Genomic DNA, 16,823 nt, shown 5'->3' with positions numbered 1-16,823 from the left:
TGGCTGCTCTCTTCCTCTCGGACCAAGAAGGGGGCCTAATGACGTTAGAAAGCAGCCACTCTGGTCTATGGGGGGTTTCGCGGCCCGCCAATGGGCTGCACCTTTCCGGTCTTACTTATTTGTCAAGTGGGTGTCGCTTCTCACGCTGCATCACTTTGAGGCCCAGTCTCCTCTGGGAACAGGGGACGGTGCTCCGGGAATGTCCGGCCCTCGGACAGTGCCCAGCATGGGCCTGCTAACCCCCCTCCCCACCTCTGTTGTGCCCCAGGACTTGGCCATGTACATAAACGAAGTTAAACGGGACAAAGAGACCCTGAAGAAAATCAGCGAATTTCAGAGCTCTATAGAAAACTTGGTGAGTTGACTGCCCAAAGCGTGGAGATAATTGTGACCGTCTCTCTCTCTGTAGATATAGATATAATTTCTAAACATTACTTTCACAATCTTGACACTGAATAAGCACAAGGGTGACCGCACACTGCCCGTTGGGTCATGGAGGCAGGTGCAGCCGTGCCCCGTGCTGCCCGCTGAGAGAGGAGAGCAGCTTCTGGAGCTGAGTTTGACCTTGAACTGCCGGACTGTGCACCCTGGCTGGCCTGGGTGCCCTGTGGCAAAGGTGGCCGCTGGCTGAGGGGCGGGGCCTGAGGGGAAGGACGCTCGTGACGCCCCGCCCTCCCTGCCTGGCCTGGACCAGGACTCTCTTGGGTCCAAAGGGAGGATGCGGCTTCTGGGGTGCTGTGGCTCCTCTTGGTCCGGGCCCCCTGGCCACCCCCGTTTGCAGTCCCTGGGAGGGACAGTGGAGAGGGTTTGGTCACCCTGTCCAGGAGCTGCCCTGGATTCTCCTCTCCACCTTGGCCTCTAGCAGGGTGATGCCTCACGGGACCTGATCCCTGGCTCCGTCAGAGGCTCAGCCTCGGGCGCTGGGTGAAGCATGCTGTCCTGCCGGGAGGGGAGACAGGCCATCCCAGGAAGCAGACCGGTGTTGCCCCGCCCAACCGTGTCCGCGAGCGCCGGCCTCGCACAGTCTGCGGGACATTTAGCCGGGGTTTCTCCATCTAGGCACTGCTGACACCTGCAGCCAGCCACTCGTGGTGGGGGCGTCTGTCCTGTGCGTCATAGGATGGTGGGCTGCACCCCTGGTCTCTAGCCACTCGATGCCGGTAGCACCCTGTGCTTTCGGGGCCCAAGTGATGACGACCACACACACCTCCAGACGTCACCAGATGCCCCTGGGTGCAGAATCACCCTGGCCACAAACCACTGGTTTGCACACATTTTCACCTCCTGGTCCCTGAACTTACAGGGTCTCGGGGAGTCGCTGTCTAGGGCAGATCCCCGGGCTACCCCACCAGGGTCAGAAGAGCCCAGATGGGACTGCCTGTGCAGACATGGGGTGTGAAAACCACGTGTCATCCGCAAAGAAAACAGAAGTTACCAGACAGCGTTATGACTCGACTGATTTTTCTCTCCTGTCAGAGGGCAGAGGAGGTCAAGGGCGACTGTGCCAGGCTGTTGGCGGTGGTGTCAGTGCCCGGTGGGGCCTGGCCTGTCCGTCATCCCCTCTGAGTGTCAGATGTTTTCGATGGATGGACGGGCACAACTTTTGTAATGCAGCGGCTTTTATTTTTAAGTTTTCACGTACGGGCAGTTCTTGCTCATTAAATAGCAAAGATTAAACAGCAGGTGAGCAGGCGTGTGGTTTTCCTTGGACCCCGTCCGAGCAGGTGGACCTAGTGCCTGTCTTCCTGCACTTTGGAGATGAGACCTGAGGTCTCTGCGTCTGATCAGGGTGTTGGTCCCACCCTGCGTCACACCAATGCTGCACTTTTTTATTTTCTTTTAGAATCATATTTATTTTTATTTTCGGCTGTGCTGGCCCTCGGTTTGCCGCACAGGCTGTCTCTGGTTGCGGTGAGCGGGGGCTGCTCTCTAGTTAGGGTTTCTCACTGGGGCGGCCTCTCTGGCTTTGGGGCCCGGGCCCGGGGCTTGAGGACCGCAGCGGTTGCGATTCCTGGGCTCTAGAGCACAGGCTCAGTGGTTGTGGAACGCGGGCTTAGTTGCTCCGAAGCATGTGGGATCTTCCCGGACCAGGGATCGAACCCTTGTCTCCTGCGTGAGCTGGTGGATTCTTTACCACTGAGCCACCAGGGAAGCCCCCACGATGCATGCTCAGTCGTGCTCTGGAAGCTTCTGGAAAACAGAAAACTCTGGAAGAAGATCCTGAGAGCCTCCATCGTAACTCTGGGCGAGCTGGCCCCAGAGCACTTTGCAGCATCCCCTCCTTTATCTGTCGGCGTAGACGGGCGCAGGGCACCCTGCCCAGAGCGGTCTCTTGTGAATCAAAGCAGAGAGGTACAAACCAGGCGGAAAACGAAACTGAAATCCCTGCAAACCAGAGAGAGGGCTGTGACTCCCAGGCTCTTCCTGTGGCAAGGGAACCACAGGCAGGACCCCCGCCCCGCCTGCCCTCCGTCTGATAAGCGCTCTTTGTTCTCTTTTTGATTCGGTTTCTCCGGGTTGGGCGTCTGGCTTTCCCCACCAGGTTTCCACTCGGGCGCCACACAACAGCAGCCTGTTACCGTGAGCCCCCCGTCAATCGCCCTTTGTTGCCGCAGAGCTGGGGGGAGTCCAGAGTGGGGGCCTCAGGCCCAGTTCCTCCCCAGCCTCCCCTCCCCGCTCCATCCTCAGCAGCAGCCAGGAACCGCAGGGCTGGTCTCCCACGGCCCCCGCCTTCGGTTTCCGTGGGAAACGGCCGCCCCAGGCATGTGCCCACCTGCGTTTCTCTCCACGTAGGGAACGCACTCTGGCTCCCGGGCTCATGGCCTTCTCCTTTCTTTCCCAGCAAGTGAAACTGGAGGAATTCGGGAGACCGAAGATCGACGGGGAGCTGAAGGTCCGGTCCATAGTCAACCACACCAAGCAAGACAGGTGAGCGGAGCGGGCCCCGGGCTGGCGCACCCCGAGACAGATGCCCCGCCCCAGGGGCACCCCACGCCCTCGCAGGTCTGGAAACAGCTTTTCCTGTGAATTCAGTTTCGGGTTGCTCCATTCTAAGTGCTTTCTTCCTTCTCTGAGAGCGACGGCCACTGGCTGCCCTGCCCGTGGCTGGCACTGCACGGGGCTGGGGGCCAGCCGGAGGCTCCTAGGGGCGGCTGTGTGAGTTCTTTGCCAAAGGGACGGTCAGGAGTGCCGGGTGGGGCACAGGAAAGCCCCTGGTGAGCTGGCGCGGCCCTAGTATGTTCAGCCTTCCTCTCATACCTGCCATGTCCCAGGTCTGGGACCGTGGCCGGGGTCACAGCAGATATGAGCCCTGCCCCCACAGGGCTCCCAGTCCAGTGAGCAATGCACATGTCAGTGGGAGTGACCGTCGGAGGCCAGTGCTGCGAGGAAGGCCAGCTTGAGGGGCAGAGGAGCCCATAAGCACCTCGGGCCTCTGGGGCAGGAGCCTAGGTGGGCTTCCTGGAAGAGGTGTAGGTGGGCTTCCTGGAGGAGGTGTATCTGGGAGCTGAGGCCTGGCTGAGGGGTCAGAGTTAGCCAGGGGGGCGGGCTCAGGCTCGGGGAGGGAACAGCCCTCCTGCCGCCCACCCAGGCGCCCCTGGCTGTCACGTAACCTCAGAGCCCAGCTGGCCAAGCTGATGGGTCCCTGGCTGTGCTGCTGGGCAGGTACCTGTTCCTGTTTGACAAGGTGGTCATCGTCTGCAAGAGGAGGGGCTACAGCTACGAGCTGAAGGAGATCATAGAGCTGCTCTTCCACAAGATGACCGACGACCCCATGAACAACAAGGACGTCAAGAAGGTGGGCCCCGCTGGGGCTGGGCCAGGGGCAGGCGCTGACCCTGCTGAGGCAGGCGTCGTGGGGTGGCCGGACAAAGGGTGGTTGGTGGGCGGGCCGGCCTCTAGCCACTCTGTCAGGCCCAGCACCTCCCTGGTCTCTCGTCTGAGTCTTTCCTGGGGTTGGGGCGGGGGCCCCAAATCCAGATCCCAGCGCCCCAGTGAGGACGCTGAGTGGGGGCCCTGCCCGAGGCCTCTGGTAGAGTCCAGCCTTAGACATCGGCGGCCTGGCTCCAGCCCCTGTGCCCGTGCAGCAAGAGACACTTCTGCTCCTCCCCATCCCTCCCACTTTGGACGAAAGCTCTGGATCAGGTTTCCTATGGCTGTCAGACTCTGATGTTCAGACGGGGCTGTGGGCTGGTGCAGGAAGGGCCATGACTGATGAAGGCGGAGCCATGACTGCTGAGGAGGGGCCATGACTTTGGGGGAGGGGCCATGACTGATGAAGGCGGGGCCATGACGGATGAAGGCGGGGCCATGACTGCTGGGGCGGGGTCATGCGTGATGAAGGAGGGGCCATGACCGCTGGGGGTGGAGTCATGAGGAATGAAGGCAGGGCCATGACTGCTGGGGAGGGCCCAGGACTGATGAAGGAGGGGCCATGAGGGATGAAGGCGGGACCATGATGGATGAAGGAGGGGCCATGACTGCTGGGGGAGGGGCCATGACTGTGAAGGCGGGGCCATGAGGGATGAAGGCAGGACCATGACAGATGAAGGCAAGGCCATGACTGATAAGGAAGGGGACATGACTGCTGGGGAGGGGCCATGATTGATGAAAGCGGGGCCATGACGGATGAAGGAGGGGCCATGAGGGATGAAGGCAGAACCATGACAGATGAAGGCAAGGCCATGACTGATAAGGAAGGGGACATGACTGCTGCGGAGGGGCCATGATTGATGAAAGCGGGGCCACGACTGATGAAGGAGGGGCCATGACTGCTGGGGCGGGGCCATGCGTGATGAAGGAGGGGCCATGACCGCTGGGGGTGGAGCCATGAGGAATGAAGGCGGGGCCATGACTGATGAAGGCGGGGCCATGAGGGATGAAAGCGGGACCATGATGGATGAAGGAGGAGCCATGACTGCTGGGGGAGGGGCCATGACTGATGAAGGAGGGGCCATGACCGCTGGGGGAGGGGCCATGAGGGATGAAGGCGGGACCATGACGGGTGACGGCGGGGCCATGACTGAGGAAGAGGGGCCATGACTGCTGCGGGTGGGGCCATGACTCCTGTCTGGTTCAGGGCTGCTCTGCCGAAGCTTCTGCTGAGCACCTAGCAGGTGCAGCCCTGGGCTGGATGGGGGGTGCAGGGAACCAAAGTGCTAAAGAGCCTGGACTCTCAAGCTTACAGGTAGAAAGCAGTAGCTCCTCCCAGGCTCAGGGCTGAGGATGCACCCCACTATCCGCCCTGAGTGCAGCCTGTCGCCTTACCCTCTGGGAGGAGGGCCTTGCCCTGGCTGCCCTGTCCCAGGGCACTTGGTGTGGGCTGTGTGCTGAGCTGTGGTCACCGACGCGGGGCTGGGCCAGGCTCCTTGATTACCTCATCTCCCCTTTTCCTTTCCTCTCCTCATGCTGCCTAGTCTCACGGGAAGATGGTAAGCCCCCAGCGCCCTGCTGCTCACCGACTTCGTGCATCTGGGCCTGGTGCTGACAGCTCTTCCCTGAGCCAGTAGTGGGGCCTGGGCGCTCTGGGGGTGGGGTCTGGGGGCTCCAGGGGTGGGTCTAGGGGCTCCGGGAGTGGGGTCTGGGGGCTCTGGGTGGGGTTTGGGGGCTCTGGGGGTGGGGTCTGGGGCTCCAGGTGGGATCTGGGAACTACAGGAGTGAGGTCTAGGGGTTCCAGGGTTGGGGTCTGAGGGCTCCGGGTTGGTCTGGGGGCTCTGGGTGGGCCTGAGCCAGGCGAGCTCATGGCATTCCCTCGGCCTCGCCTTGGCCTCTGGCTTATGAGACGACACATGCTGATGATCACAGGTCTGTCTGCAGTTGAGGGTGTGAAGTGACGCCCCCTGCCTCCCGCACTCCGGTCCCTGTAGGTTGAGGACGGGGTGCTTTCAGAGCTGGGGGGTTTTGTCTCCTCTCTGCCATCTTCTCTTTCTTCTTTCCGTCTTGCCCTCTTTTCCTTTTCCCCTCTAGCTTTTCTGACACAAACGGGCTCATATTTCCCAAACCCTTCTTCCTGGTTCCCTCCGGAGGCCCCGAGCACTGGGCCAGCCTGGTGGTGGCCAAGGGCTAGGCAGGCTGGGCCGGCTTTGCTCCCGTGGCCCATGGCCGCCTCTGCCTTTTTTTGTGTGTTTTCTGTTGCTCTACTTCAGACCAGTGAGTTTTTCTGGCATCACATTTAGGGAGTGGAAGTGGGTGGGCCGCCATCCTGGAGGGGCCCCGGGACATCTCGTTAGAGGGCACGCACGTGCATGCCCGCGCCTGTTTCAAGCATGCTCCCGTCTCCCCACAGTGGTCCTACGGCTTCTATCTCATTCACCTACAAGGCAAGCAAGGCTTCCAGTTTTTCTGCAAGACAGAGGACATGAAGAGGAAGTGGATGGAGCAGTTTGAGATGGCCATGTGAGTCTGCCACGGCAGGGGTGTGCGGGTAGCTGGCCCCGCGTGGGCTTCTCAGATGAGAGGTCCTTCAAGTGACCGGAGGCTCAGCCTGTCTCTGTCGCCCTGGGTGAAGCCAGTCCCCTTCCCCGGGTGGCATTCTTGATCCTTAATCTACCAGCAGCCAGAACCCCCGGAGCCGAGCCTCCCACACCTGTCTGGCTGGGCAGCGAGTGGCCAGGAACGGCCATGATGCCAGACGGACTCATGGTGACCTGGGTCCTTGGGGCCTTCCAGGCTGCGGATGGTCACCTTTGAGGAAAGCCCCAGAACCATTTGTCTGTGAAATCCAGGAGGAGCCCCAGTTGTCCCACAGAGAAAGCTGGTCATGGGGGTCCCCGGCCACATCACACCTTGAGGCCTGGGCGGCTGGGCCTGGGGCCTCCGGGCAGGTGCACTCGCCTCCCCTCCTGGTGGAAGGGCGATGCTGGTTCTGGGGTTATTGGGAGGCTCAAACAGGGTCCCACATGAGGCACGTCAGAGGAGGTGGCAGCCAGGCGGTGAGTCCCGCAGCTTCCAGGGGCTGTAATTTTCTCCCCATATTCTATTGTGAAAAATTTCAAGTATTTATCCAAAAATGTCGTGGTAAATGCCCAGGCTCCTGCGTTCACACCTTGAGCTGCTCTGTCACACGCTGTCCCCCTGCCCCCTCCCCGCCCTTTCCTGGAGCCCCCTCCCCCCCCACCCCCCACCCTGTCCTGGAGCCGCCTTCCCCCCTCCCCTCCCCGCCCTGTCCTGGAGCCCCCGCCCCCCTCCCCCCCTCCCCGCCCTGTCCTGGAGCCCCCGCCCCCCATCTCCTCCCCGCCCTGTCCTGGAACCCCCTGCCCACCGCCCCCGTCCTGGAGCCCCCCACCTCCCGCCCTGTCTTGGAGCCCCCGCCCCCCACACCCTGTCCTGGAGCCCCCTCCCCCGCCTCCGCCCTGTCCTGGAGCGTCTGCTGGTGGACTTGCTCTGGTGAATTGCAGACACGGGTGCAGCCCCCGTGACATTTGAGGTGACCCACTGTGAGCTCGCGATTCATTTAGATTTTTCCATCTCGGGCTCGGACTCAGTGACATTCTTAGAGGGTTTGCTGAGTCGTGACGAGGGGTTGCCCTGGCCCACACCCAAGCCTTGTCCAGAGACAGCCCTTCACTGTCACCCTCAGAAACTTCTCAAAAGCCTCTGCTTGGACCCCCACCCTCCCCGGGGCGTCAGGGTGCCCGGGTAGGCCTGGGAGTTCTGGCAGCGCCCGGCTCTGCCTCCTGGCCCCCTGCCCCCGGCCGCGTCCTGAGCCCGGCTGATTCCGGGGCTCCCATGTCAGTGGGGCTCAGGGAACCTGGCACCCGCTCTCCCTCCCTCCAGGTCAAACATCAAGCCCGACAAGGCCAACGCCAACCACCACAGCTTCCAGATGTACACGTTCGACAAGACCACCAACTGCAAAGCCTGCCGCATGTTCCTCAGGTGGGGGCCCTGCCCTGCCCACTCCCGGCCCCCGAGGGCGCCTGGGGCTGCCCCGTCCTGCATTCTCACCGCCCAGCGCCCCTAGGCCAGCGCTGCTCTGGGCCCCAGAGACCCGGGGGAGCGGCCCGTCTGTGTGGGCCCGGCCGGCCCTCGGTGCTTGGGATCCAGTGGGGAGGGGAGGCGGTTTTCCCAGGGGGTCTGTCACAGGAGCTGCAGAGCCAGGCCAGGATCATCCAAGGGGAGGGCCGGCACCAGGCTATGCGTTTGGGCGGGGGTCCTGGGAGCTCTGGGGCTGGGCTGGCTGTTCAGTGGGAGCACAAGGCCAGGCGGGTCGGGGCTCACCTCACCTCCCGCCCTCCCCTGGCACAGGGGTACTTTCTACCAGGGTTACCTCTGCACCAAGTGTGGCGTCGGGGCGCACAAGGAGTGTCTGGAAGTGACCCCTCCCTGCAAGATCAGTGAGTACCGACCCCACCCCGCCTATGGGGCACAAGCCCCAGGGGCCGGCCCATCCCTCACAGTGGCCCCACAAGACAGGGACCAGATGAGGAAACCTAGGCTCAGGGCGGGGGCATGTGCCCCTGGGCACACAGGCTCAGCCTGAGAGCCGGCTGGGGCGCCACGGCCAAGCCCTCCTCCGAACCTCACTCTCGCTGGCTTTGCTCTGCCTCTTCAATGCCTTCAATGTCTTCTGCCTTTTCTCTGCCACACTGCAGTTAAGACCCTGGACCCCTACCTGGCCCAGGGCACAGAATGTTCTTGGCAGTTCGTGGAGATTTCCCTTCACAGAGGAACACCTTGGCCCCCGGTTCTCTTGCCCCGTTTGTAGATGGTTCCCCTGCATGCCCAGCATTTATTACACAAGGCTCCCCTTGGCCCCGAGCCCATTTGTCAGATGGGAAGGCTGAGGCTCCTCTGAATCATCTTGGTTTGGGGGATGAGCTGGGGGAGTTCCCAGCCTAGAGCTGCTGGATGGCAGCCGGAAGCCTCAGACGGTTCCGAAAGATTGCAGCGGCCGTGGTGAGGGCTGGCTGCCCGTGTGATCTGGGCACGGGCCTGTGCTGAGCGTCAGCACCGCGCTCCGTGCTTCACGTGGGCTCATCCGCCCCATTGGCCCCATGAGACGGGGCGGCTACGCTGCCATTCACGCCCGGGGGACCTGTGCTCAGAGAGGCCTGACACGCTCCAGGTAGACGGCAGCACTTGCCAGGCCTGCTGATCACCCAAGATACCAGCATGCAGAGCAGGAGAGTTTTTGTCAGTTCCTCATTTACTGCGACTGCTGGCCCAGGACCCTGACCAGGGAGGAGGGTCCGACAGGTCAGCCCAGACCCCCGCGTCTCAGCTGAGCCCGCTGCCGCCCATACTGGCCCAGCGGAGCCCTGCTGCTCTGCTCCAGGCTGGAGGAAGCCGCCGGCCCCCCGGCCCCAGAGAAGGAGGCTTTTCCTCTTTGCCTGTGGATACCGCCCTCTGGTGGCCGCGTGTCCTTCATGTCGAGAGACCGGACGGTTCGTTTCTTTTGACTTTTTTTTTGTGGTCTTGAAAGTAACATATTTATTTGTCAAAAATAATAGAGGAGCAAAAAAACAGAAGAAATGGAATAAAGAAGAAAATAGTCATCTCTTATGAGCGTATTAAGAAATAATCGAAGGTGGCATTTGGCATATTCCCCGACTAGCTTTCTAAGTTTTAAATAATCTTGTTGTTTCTCTTTGCCCTCGGATTGTTAAATACCCACTTTCATACAAAATGCGGAGGAATGTAAAGGAGATAAAAGCAACTCGTGGTCACGCCAGGCAAAAACACCGCTGATGGCCATCACGTGCCTTCTTCCTTTTTTTTTCCAGACCCCCCATGCCAATCCTCTTTAGGTTTGCTTGGTTTTCGTATGTACAGCTGGGGGCTTCCCAGGTGGTGCTAGTGGGAAAGAACCCGCCTGCCAATGCAGGAGATGTAAGAGACACGGGTTTGATCCCTGGGTTGAGAAGATCCCCTGGAGGAGGAGGGCATGGCAACCCACTCCAGTATTCTTGCCTGGAAAACCCTATGGACAGAGGAGCCTGGCGGGCTACCGTCCACGGAGTTGCACAGAGTCGGACACGACCGAAGTGACTTAGCACACACACGTACAGCCGAGGCCTCACTGGACAGGCAGGGGTGTGTCTTTCGCAAGCTGACGTTGTCAGCATCCTTCCCGTGACTCTGAGAGCCCCTGGTGGGCACCGGGCTTTGTTTTAAGAGGTCGTGGTTCCCCCAACAGAATGGGAAAGACTAGAGATCTCTTCAAGAAAATTAGAGATACCAAGGGAACATTTCATACAAAGATGGGCTCGATAAAGGACGGAAATGGTATGGACCTAACAGAAGCAGAAGATATTAAGAAGAGGTGGCAAGAATATACAGAAGAACTCTACAAAAAAGATCTTCACGACCCAGATAATCACGATGGTGTGATCACTCACCTAGAGCCAGACATCCTGGAATGTGAAGTCAAGTGGGCCTTAGAAAGCATCACTATGAACAAAGCTAGTGGAGGTGATGGAATTCCAGTTGAGCTACTTCAAATCCTGAAAGATGATGCTGTGAAAGTGCTGCACTCAATATGCCAGCAAATCTGGAAAACTCAGCAGTGGCCACAGGACTGGAAAAGGTCAGTTTTCATTCCAATCCCAAAGAAAGGCAACACCAAAGAATGCTCAAACTACCGGACAATTGCACTCATCTCACACGCTAGTAAAGTAATGCTCAAAATTCTCCAAGCCAGGCTTCAGCAATATGTGATCCGTGAACTTCCTGAAGTTCAAGCTGGTTTTAGAAAAGGCAGAGGAACCAGATATCAAATTGCCAACATCCGCTGGATCATGGGAAAAGCAAGAGAGTTCCAGAAAAACATCTATTTCTGCTTTATTGACTATGCCAAAGCCTTTGACTGTGTGGATCACAAGAAACTGTGGAAAATTCTGAAAGAGATGGGAATACCAGACCACCTGATCTGCCTCTTGAGAAATTTGTATGCAGGTCAGGAAGCAACAGCTAGAACTGGACATGGAACAACAGACTGGTTCCAAATAGGAAAAGGAGTACGTCAAGGCTGTATATTGTCACCCTGCTTATTTAACTTATATGCAGAGTACATCATGAGAAACGCTGGGTTGGAAGAAGCACAAGCTGGAATCAAGATTGCCGGGAGAAGTATCAATAACCTCAGATATGCAGATGACACGACCCTTATAGCAGAAAGTGAAGAGGAACTAAAAAGCCTCTTGATGAAGAGGAGAGTGAAAAAGTTGGCTTAAAGCTCAACATTCAGAAAACGAAGATCATGGCATCCGGTCCCATCACTTCATGGGAAATAGATGGGGAAACAGTGGAAACAGTGTCAGACTTTATTTTTCTGGGCTCCAAAATCACTGCAGATGGTGACTGCAGCCATGAAATTAAAAGACACTTACTCCTTGGAAGGAAAGTTATGACCAACCTAGACAGCATATTGAAAAGCAGAGATATTACTTTGCCAACAAAGATCCGTCTAGTCAAGGCTATGGTTTTTCCTGTGGTCATGTATGGATGTGAGGGTTAGACTGTGAAGAAGGCTGAGCGCCAAAGAATTGATGCTTTTGAACTGTGGTGTTGGAGAAGACTCTTGAGAGTCCCTTGGACTGCAAGGAGATCCAACCAGTCCATTCTGAAGGAGATCAGCTCTGGGATTTCTTTGGAAGGAATGATGCTGAAGCTGAAACTCCAGTACTTTGGCCACCTCATGTGAAGTGTTGACTCACTGGAAAAGACTCTGATGCTGGGAGGGATTGGGGGCAGGAGGAGAAGGGGATGACAGGGGATGAGATGGCTGGATGGCATCACTGACTCAATGGACGTGAGTCTGAGTGAACTCTGGGAGTTGGTGATGGACAGGGAGGCCTGGCGTGCTGCGATTCATGGGGTCTCGGAGTTGGACAGGACTGAGGGGCTGAACTGAACTGAATTGGTCCCCCCAAGGGCAGGTACATGGCCGCTCTCTGTGTCTCTGCCCTGCCCCAGCCCCTCCTGGCTTTTTCTCCTCTGCACAGTCCAAGCTCCTTCCTTTCCTCCCACGTGCTTATCTTTCCTCCTGGTCTCAGGCAACATTCCTCAGCTCCACCTCTGGGCCGGGCAGGTTTACCCGTCTGCTGCCCCCAGGGCCAGGATGTCCCAGGGAGATGCCGGCCCCTCCCAGGGCACCTCTCCCCAGGAATCCTCCCCTGGGGGCACCAGCTGCCTGCCTGCCCGGTGCCTGATGCCCCTAACCTCTGCTCTTCAGGGTCGGATTCCTGCGTCTGCCCAAGGCAGGCTGCGACCGCGAGTGTGAGGTGGTGTTGAAGGCCCTTCAGCCACACGTCAGCTGCTGTGGCGCTTGCTTTGTCCAGTGGTGGAGTTGGCCGCCCGGCTGGATGGATGGCTGGGGCCCAGCCCAGCACTGTGTCCTCCCCTAGGGTCACCCCAGGGCAGGCGAAAAGAATCTCTAGAATGTTCACCTTCCATCTGACAAGCTGGAGTGCCCGTGTGTGAGAACGGGTGGGCTGACAGAGTAGCTTGCCTCCTGTCCCTGGCGTATGGCGGGCGTCACTAGTCAACGGGGGCTCTCTCCCCTTTGGGCTGGGGTTCTGCCCAGTGGCTGGGGACCTGCTGCCTGGGAGCAGAGTTGGTTCGTGCAGGAAACCTGTTGGCCGTGGGGGGCTCTCCCATGGACCCCCCATAACCAGAGCTCAGAATTTGTCGTTAGAAGTAACTGAGGGATTTTCACGGTCACCAGCCGGGCATGTCCACAATCCTTGTCTGTGCCCACGGGCCTTGATGCGCCCCTCCTGGCACACTTGGGCGCCCCCAGCGGCTCTCATTGTGAGGCGATAGCCCCCCGGTCCACAGTCCTGGCCCCTTGCCCTCTGACCCCCGTGTGCTTCCGTTTCAGGTTCTCCTGCAGACCCGGTGAGTCCGCAAAACCGTTCCCTTCCTGCTGCCCTGCACCACACGCTGCGCTGTGCCCAGAGCCAGAAAGACCCAAGCATTCCAGCCCTCAGGCCCGTGGGGCCAGGCTGGCTCGCGGAGCCCCGTTGGTTACGAGGGCCCTTTGTTTTCCATTGTGGTCACCACACAGAAATGGGTCCCCAGGCGCGGCCTCCTGGCCTGACAGCTTGTCCCCCTGCCCAGCTGCCACCCGTGCCGCCTCCTCGCGGTCCTGCTGGTGGCCGTGGGTGCTAGGATCCGCCACAGGCATCCACCCACCTCCCTCCCGTCCCGACTCGATGTAGCACCCTCTCTTGAACTAATCAGAGATGAAGTCACTGAGCTCACTTATGGGGTGTGGACATCACGTCTTTCCTCGGCCATGCAGTCCAGCACTTAGGCTCTTACGTGGGGTGCAGAGATGCCCTCCAGGAGGAGCGAACACCCCACACTTACTGTGTGCAGCAGGACCTGCCCCAGCCAGAGAAGACAAGCCCCGGGTGGAGTGGTCAGGGCAGGCTTCCTGGAGGAGGTGGAAGTTAGTGGTCAGGGATGGGAAGGGGAAGAGGACAAATGTCCCGGGGCTGCGGAGGGGCGCTGAGGTGGAGGGTGGAGGTCCCACGGGGGAACTGTCACAAGTCCCTGTGGGTGTCCAGGACGTGTCCCTCTGCTCTGTCCTCCCTGCCTTGACGTCTCTCATTGGGTGTAGGGGGTGGGGGTGTCTTGCTCGGGCGGCCTTCCGTCCTTACTGTCATCTGTCCTTGCCCTCACAGGATGCCTCTGGAGCGGGGCCAGGTGAGTCTGGGACTTGGGCCTTCTCTGCTGTCGTCCTTGTCGGGGGTCACCCTGGGAGCCTGGGCCTAGCCACGGTGGCTGCTGGCTTCGCCCCAAGGTCTCAGCTCCGGGCCCCCAGGGTCTGTGCGCCCTCTGGCCCCATCTCCCTCCCGCCTCCATGCCACCTCCCCTGGGAGCCGTCTTAGTTTCTATCGACACAGTGCCAGGGGTGGGGACAGGGCCCAGCCTGCCCAGGGTCCCTTCAGCCCAGGAGAGACTCTGAGCTGCGGCCTGGAGGCCCCGCACGGAGCAGATATCTGTGCTCCCAGCTTCTCCCGTCCCCCGTGTCCCGGTGGCTCTGAACTGGGCAAAAGGAGACTGAAAGCGTCAGGCTTGACGCAGCCCGAGCTGCAGGCAAAGTCCAAGCCAATCACGAAAGCCAATCAAACAGGCCAGTCAAAGAAGCCGCGTTCCCGCCTCCGGGGCACCAGTGTCAGAACCAGACCCGGCAGACACGGCCCATGCAGGGCTGGGCCGGTCAGCGCAGGGCTCGAGAGACCCACAAGTTCTCGGGGGCGCAGCCGGGCCCCCGTGTCAGCCCTGAGCAGTCGGTGGCTCGGTCGGCCGTTGACCCCGCCCCCGTCTCTAACGGGAGGAATGCGTGGTCTCCTGCTCCATGCAGCGCTCCGCCACAGATCCCACGGTGTCTGGAGGAAGACACATAAAGTGCTCTCTAAAAACAGGTTACCGTTATGGAAATGACACCCTGAACCTATTCATCACATAAATAGTTTATTGATACTTATGATGTTTAAGGAAGAGACATGCGAGTCTTAGGGGAAGATTTCAAGGAGGAACGCGACAGGGCCCCGTCCACTTCCAGGAGCCCCAAGGGGTCCGAGAAGGCCAGGGAGGCCAAGGGCGCCTTGGACGACATCACCAAGCCAGGCCTCTCCGGCCCTGTCCTCCGCAGGTCCCAAGATGGTGGCCGTGCAGAATTACCATGGCAACCCCGCTCCCCCCACGAAGCCGGCGCTGACCTTCCAGACGGGCGATGTGATCGAGCTGCTGAGAGGCGACCCCGAGTCTCAGTGGTGGGAGGTGGGTCCCGGGAGGATCTCGCCCCCAGCTGCCCCCTCCTCACTCCCCAGGGCAGAAGTGGAGAGTGCTGCGTTTCCAGGCCAGGCTGGGCTTCGGGTGCTACACCATCAGAGAGAAAATGGCTGTTCGCAGGGCCTGGGTGTCAGGGTGTCTGCTTTGACATGGCAGGGGGAGCAGCGTCCCCTCGCCGGAGAGACCGTTGTCGTCCGAGCCCTTTCCCTGCAGCCTCCTGCCTGGGCTGCGTCCTGTACGTACAGACCACGCCTCTCCCACCCTGCTTCCCAGCCCGCCCCAGTCCCGGCCAGCGCCCTGTGCCCAGCGCTGGGGGGACAGCATGTCCGAGGCCCTGCACAGCCATCCCCCAGGAGACACAGGTCCCCGTGATGGTCTGTGGTTCTGGGCCGAGAATCCTGCTGTTCCAGTTAGGGGGCCCGAGAAGGGGGGTGGGGTGGCCAGTGCGGCTGCTCTCCTAAGCCCCGTCCCCGGGGGTCCACACGGCGCCCCAGGGACCCAGGGCACTTCCCGCCCGGGGACCGCAGTGACCTGCTTAGAACTGACGCTAGCACACGTGTTCGTCAGCGTCCGAGTCACGCGTGCGGTGCTTCTCACTGCGTCCTCACTCACGGACTCGCTGCGCTAGGCTGTGCCTCATGTAACTGACTCAGTGGCTGCGGTCCGGTCTCCCCCACACTGACCCGGCCACCCGCTGCCCCTCCTCTCCCCGGTGTCCCCGGGGCCGTGAGGTCTGAGTGGCCCTGCAGAGACACTTGGCTGATGGGAAGGTGAGGGCTGCTGGGGGGACCTTGGGAGGGAGCGGGGAGAGTGAGCCCCCACGGACCCTAGGTCCGTGATCCCCTGACGGCTTGGGAAGGGCCGGTGTGGATAAGAGGAGACGGCTTCCGGGAGAGAGACTTATCCCTTCTCTGGGGCCTCCGTGTCTTTGGGAAGTGGGGTGCCCCCCACTTCACCTTCCTGCCCAGAATGGCTCTGAGTTCAGCTCAGGTGACAACAGGTGATGCTGTAACAGGCTTCTCAGGGACTCCCCTCGTCCTCCGTGGGATAACTCCCTGCCTCCCCCAAAACTAGCCAGGCCAGGCCCCGCACACCCTGACCTCTGTCCACCCCCAGGGTCGGCTGGTGCAGACCAGGAAGTCAGGCTACTTCCCCAGCTCGTCTGTGAAGCCCTGTCCTGTGGATGGAAGGGTGAGTACTTTTCATGGAAGCTTCTGAAGCGTGGGGCCAGGGTGCCGTGAGTGCCGAGAACATCCTTCTCACTCAGGACACCCTGGGCTTGTTCAGGCCATCACGAGCTGGCCTCAGAGCTGGGACGGGAGTCCAAGAGGCAGGGGTGCCCTCCTGGTGGGAAGACATGGCTGGTCTTAAAAACACTAAAATGGGCATCTCTGTAGCAGGTATCATGGACCAGAGACCAGCTGCCTTTCTTCAGCTTTTAGGGCCTTCATAGGTCTTCTTCCTCAAACATAGAGATGCAGAGCTAGGGACTGTGTTATTTAGAAAAGAGGCGATATGGCATTTCTTTCATTTGAGTGCTGTGGAGCAGATCCTGCTGTCTTACAAAAGGCATCTTGCTGTCAGCCTTGAATGATGGCATCACACCCATTCCCCCAGGAAAAGACAGCTAAGACTGAGAGAATGAAACTTCTCCCAAAGTGGCAGGAGGCAGGTGCAAGGCCCCTGGGAGTCCTGGAGTGCCCATCGGGCCCTGCCTGGCCTGCGGCCCCACTGCCCAGCCTGCCGCTTCCGCGCAGGCCGTTGCCCCGGTGAAGGAGAAAGCATTTTTGGACGTGCCTTGCTGACAGGGCAAGGGGACCAGACAGCAGAGGAAGAAAATGTCGCTAACTCACTGAGTGGCCTGTGTGTGTTGCGGGAGGCACTTCCTGGCCCTGGGCCTCAGTTTCCCCATCGGCATGGTGACTGGGGTGGGGTGGGGACAGGTAGTCTGGCGTTTTTACCCATCCTGTGGTCTGGTGAGGGGGCCCGGGGGGAGGGCTCTGGCCAGCGAGGGCACAGCATAGGGTCTGCAGAGCGGCACGGTTCACCTGCAGATGGAGCCCTCCGCCTGCAGACACTAC

General features: G+C 60.0%; 1 protein-coding gene across 8 annotated transcripts in view; it reads left to right on the top strand.

Annotated features, from left to right (window-relative positions):
* The window catches only part of VAV2 (vav guanine nucleotide exchange factor 2), a 186,033-nt gene that overhangs the window by 156,219 nt on the left and 12,991 nt on the right, over positions 1-16,823 (top strand). For 5 of the 8 annotated variants that reach the window (XM_070799646.1, XM_070799645.1, XM_070799649.1 and 2 more), the window contains exons 12-22: positions 269-355; positions 2,843-2,928; positions 3,664-3,796; positions 5,415-5,429; positions 6,284-6,393; positions 7,774-7,875; positions 8,245-8,333; positions 12,821-12,837; positions 13,629-13,650; positions 14,603-14,730; positions 15,859-15,933. In XM_070799646.1, coding sequence (XP_070655747.1) covers positions 269-355; positions 2,843-2,928; positions 3,664-3,796; positions 5,415-5,429; positions 6,284-6,393; positions 7,774-7,875; positions 8,245-8,333; positions 12,821-12,837; positions 13,629-13,650; positions 14,603-14,730; positions 15,859-15,933 — 864 coding nt within the window. The remainder of the gene's footprint in view (positions 1-268; positions 356-2,842; positions 2,929-3,663; positions 3,797-5,414; positions 5,430-6,283; positions 6,394-7,773; positions 7,876-8,244; positions 8,334-12,820; positions 12,838-13,628; positions 13,651-14,602; positions 14,731-15,858; positions 15,934-16,823) is intronic. The other 3 variants (XM_070799648.1, XM_070799647.1, XM_070799652.1) reach the window with 1 other exon arrangement.

The sequence above is a fragment of the Bos indicus genome, chromosome 11 (assembly GCF_029378745.1).
Source record: "Bos indicus isolate NIAB-ARS_2022 breed Sahiwal x Tharparkar chromosome 11, NIAB-ARS_B.indTharparkar_mat_pri_1.0, whole genome shotgun sequence".
Lineage (NCBI taxonomy): Eukaryota > Metazoa > Chordata > Mammalia > Artiodactyla > Bovidae > Bos > Bos indicus.
Note: the sequence above shows the minus strand (reverse complement) of the source record. Positions and strands in the feature narration are given on the sequence as shown.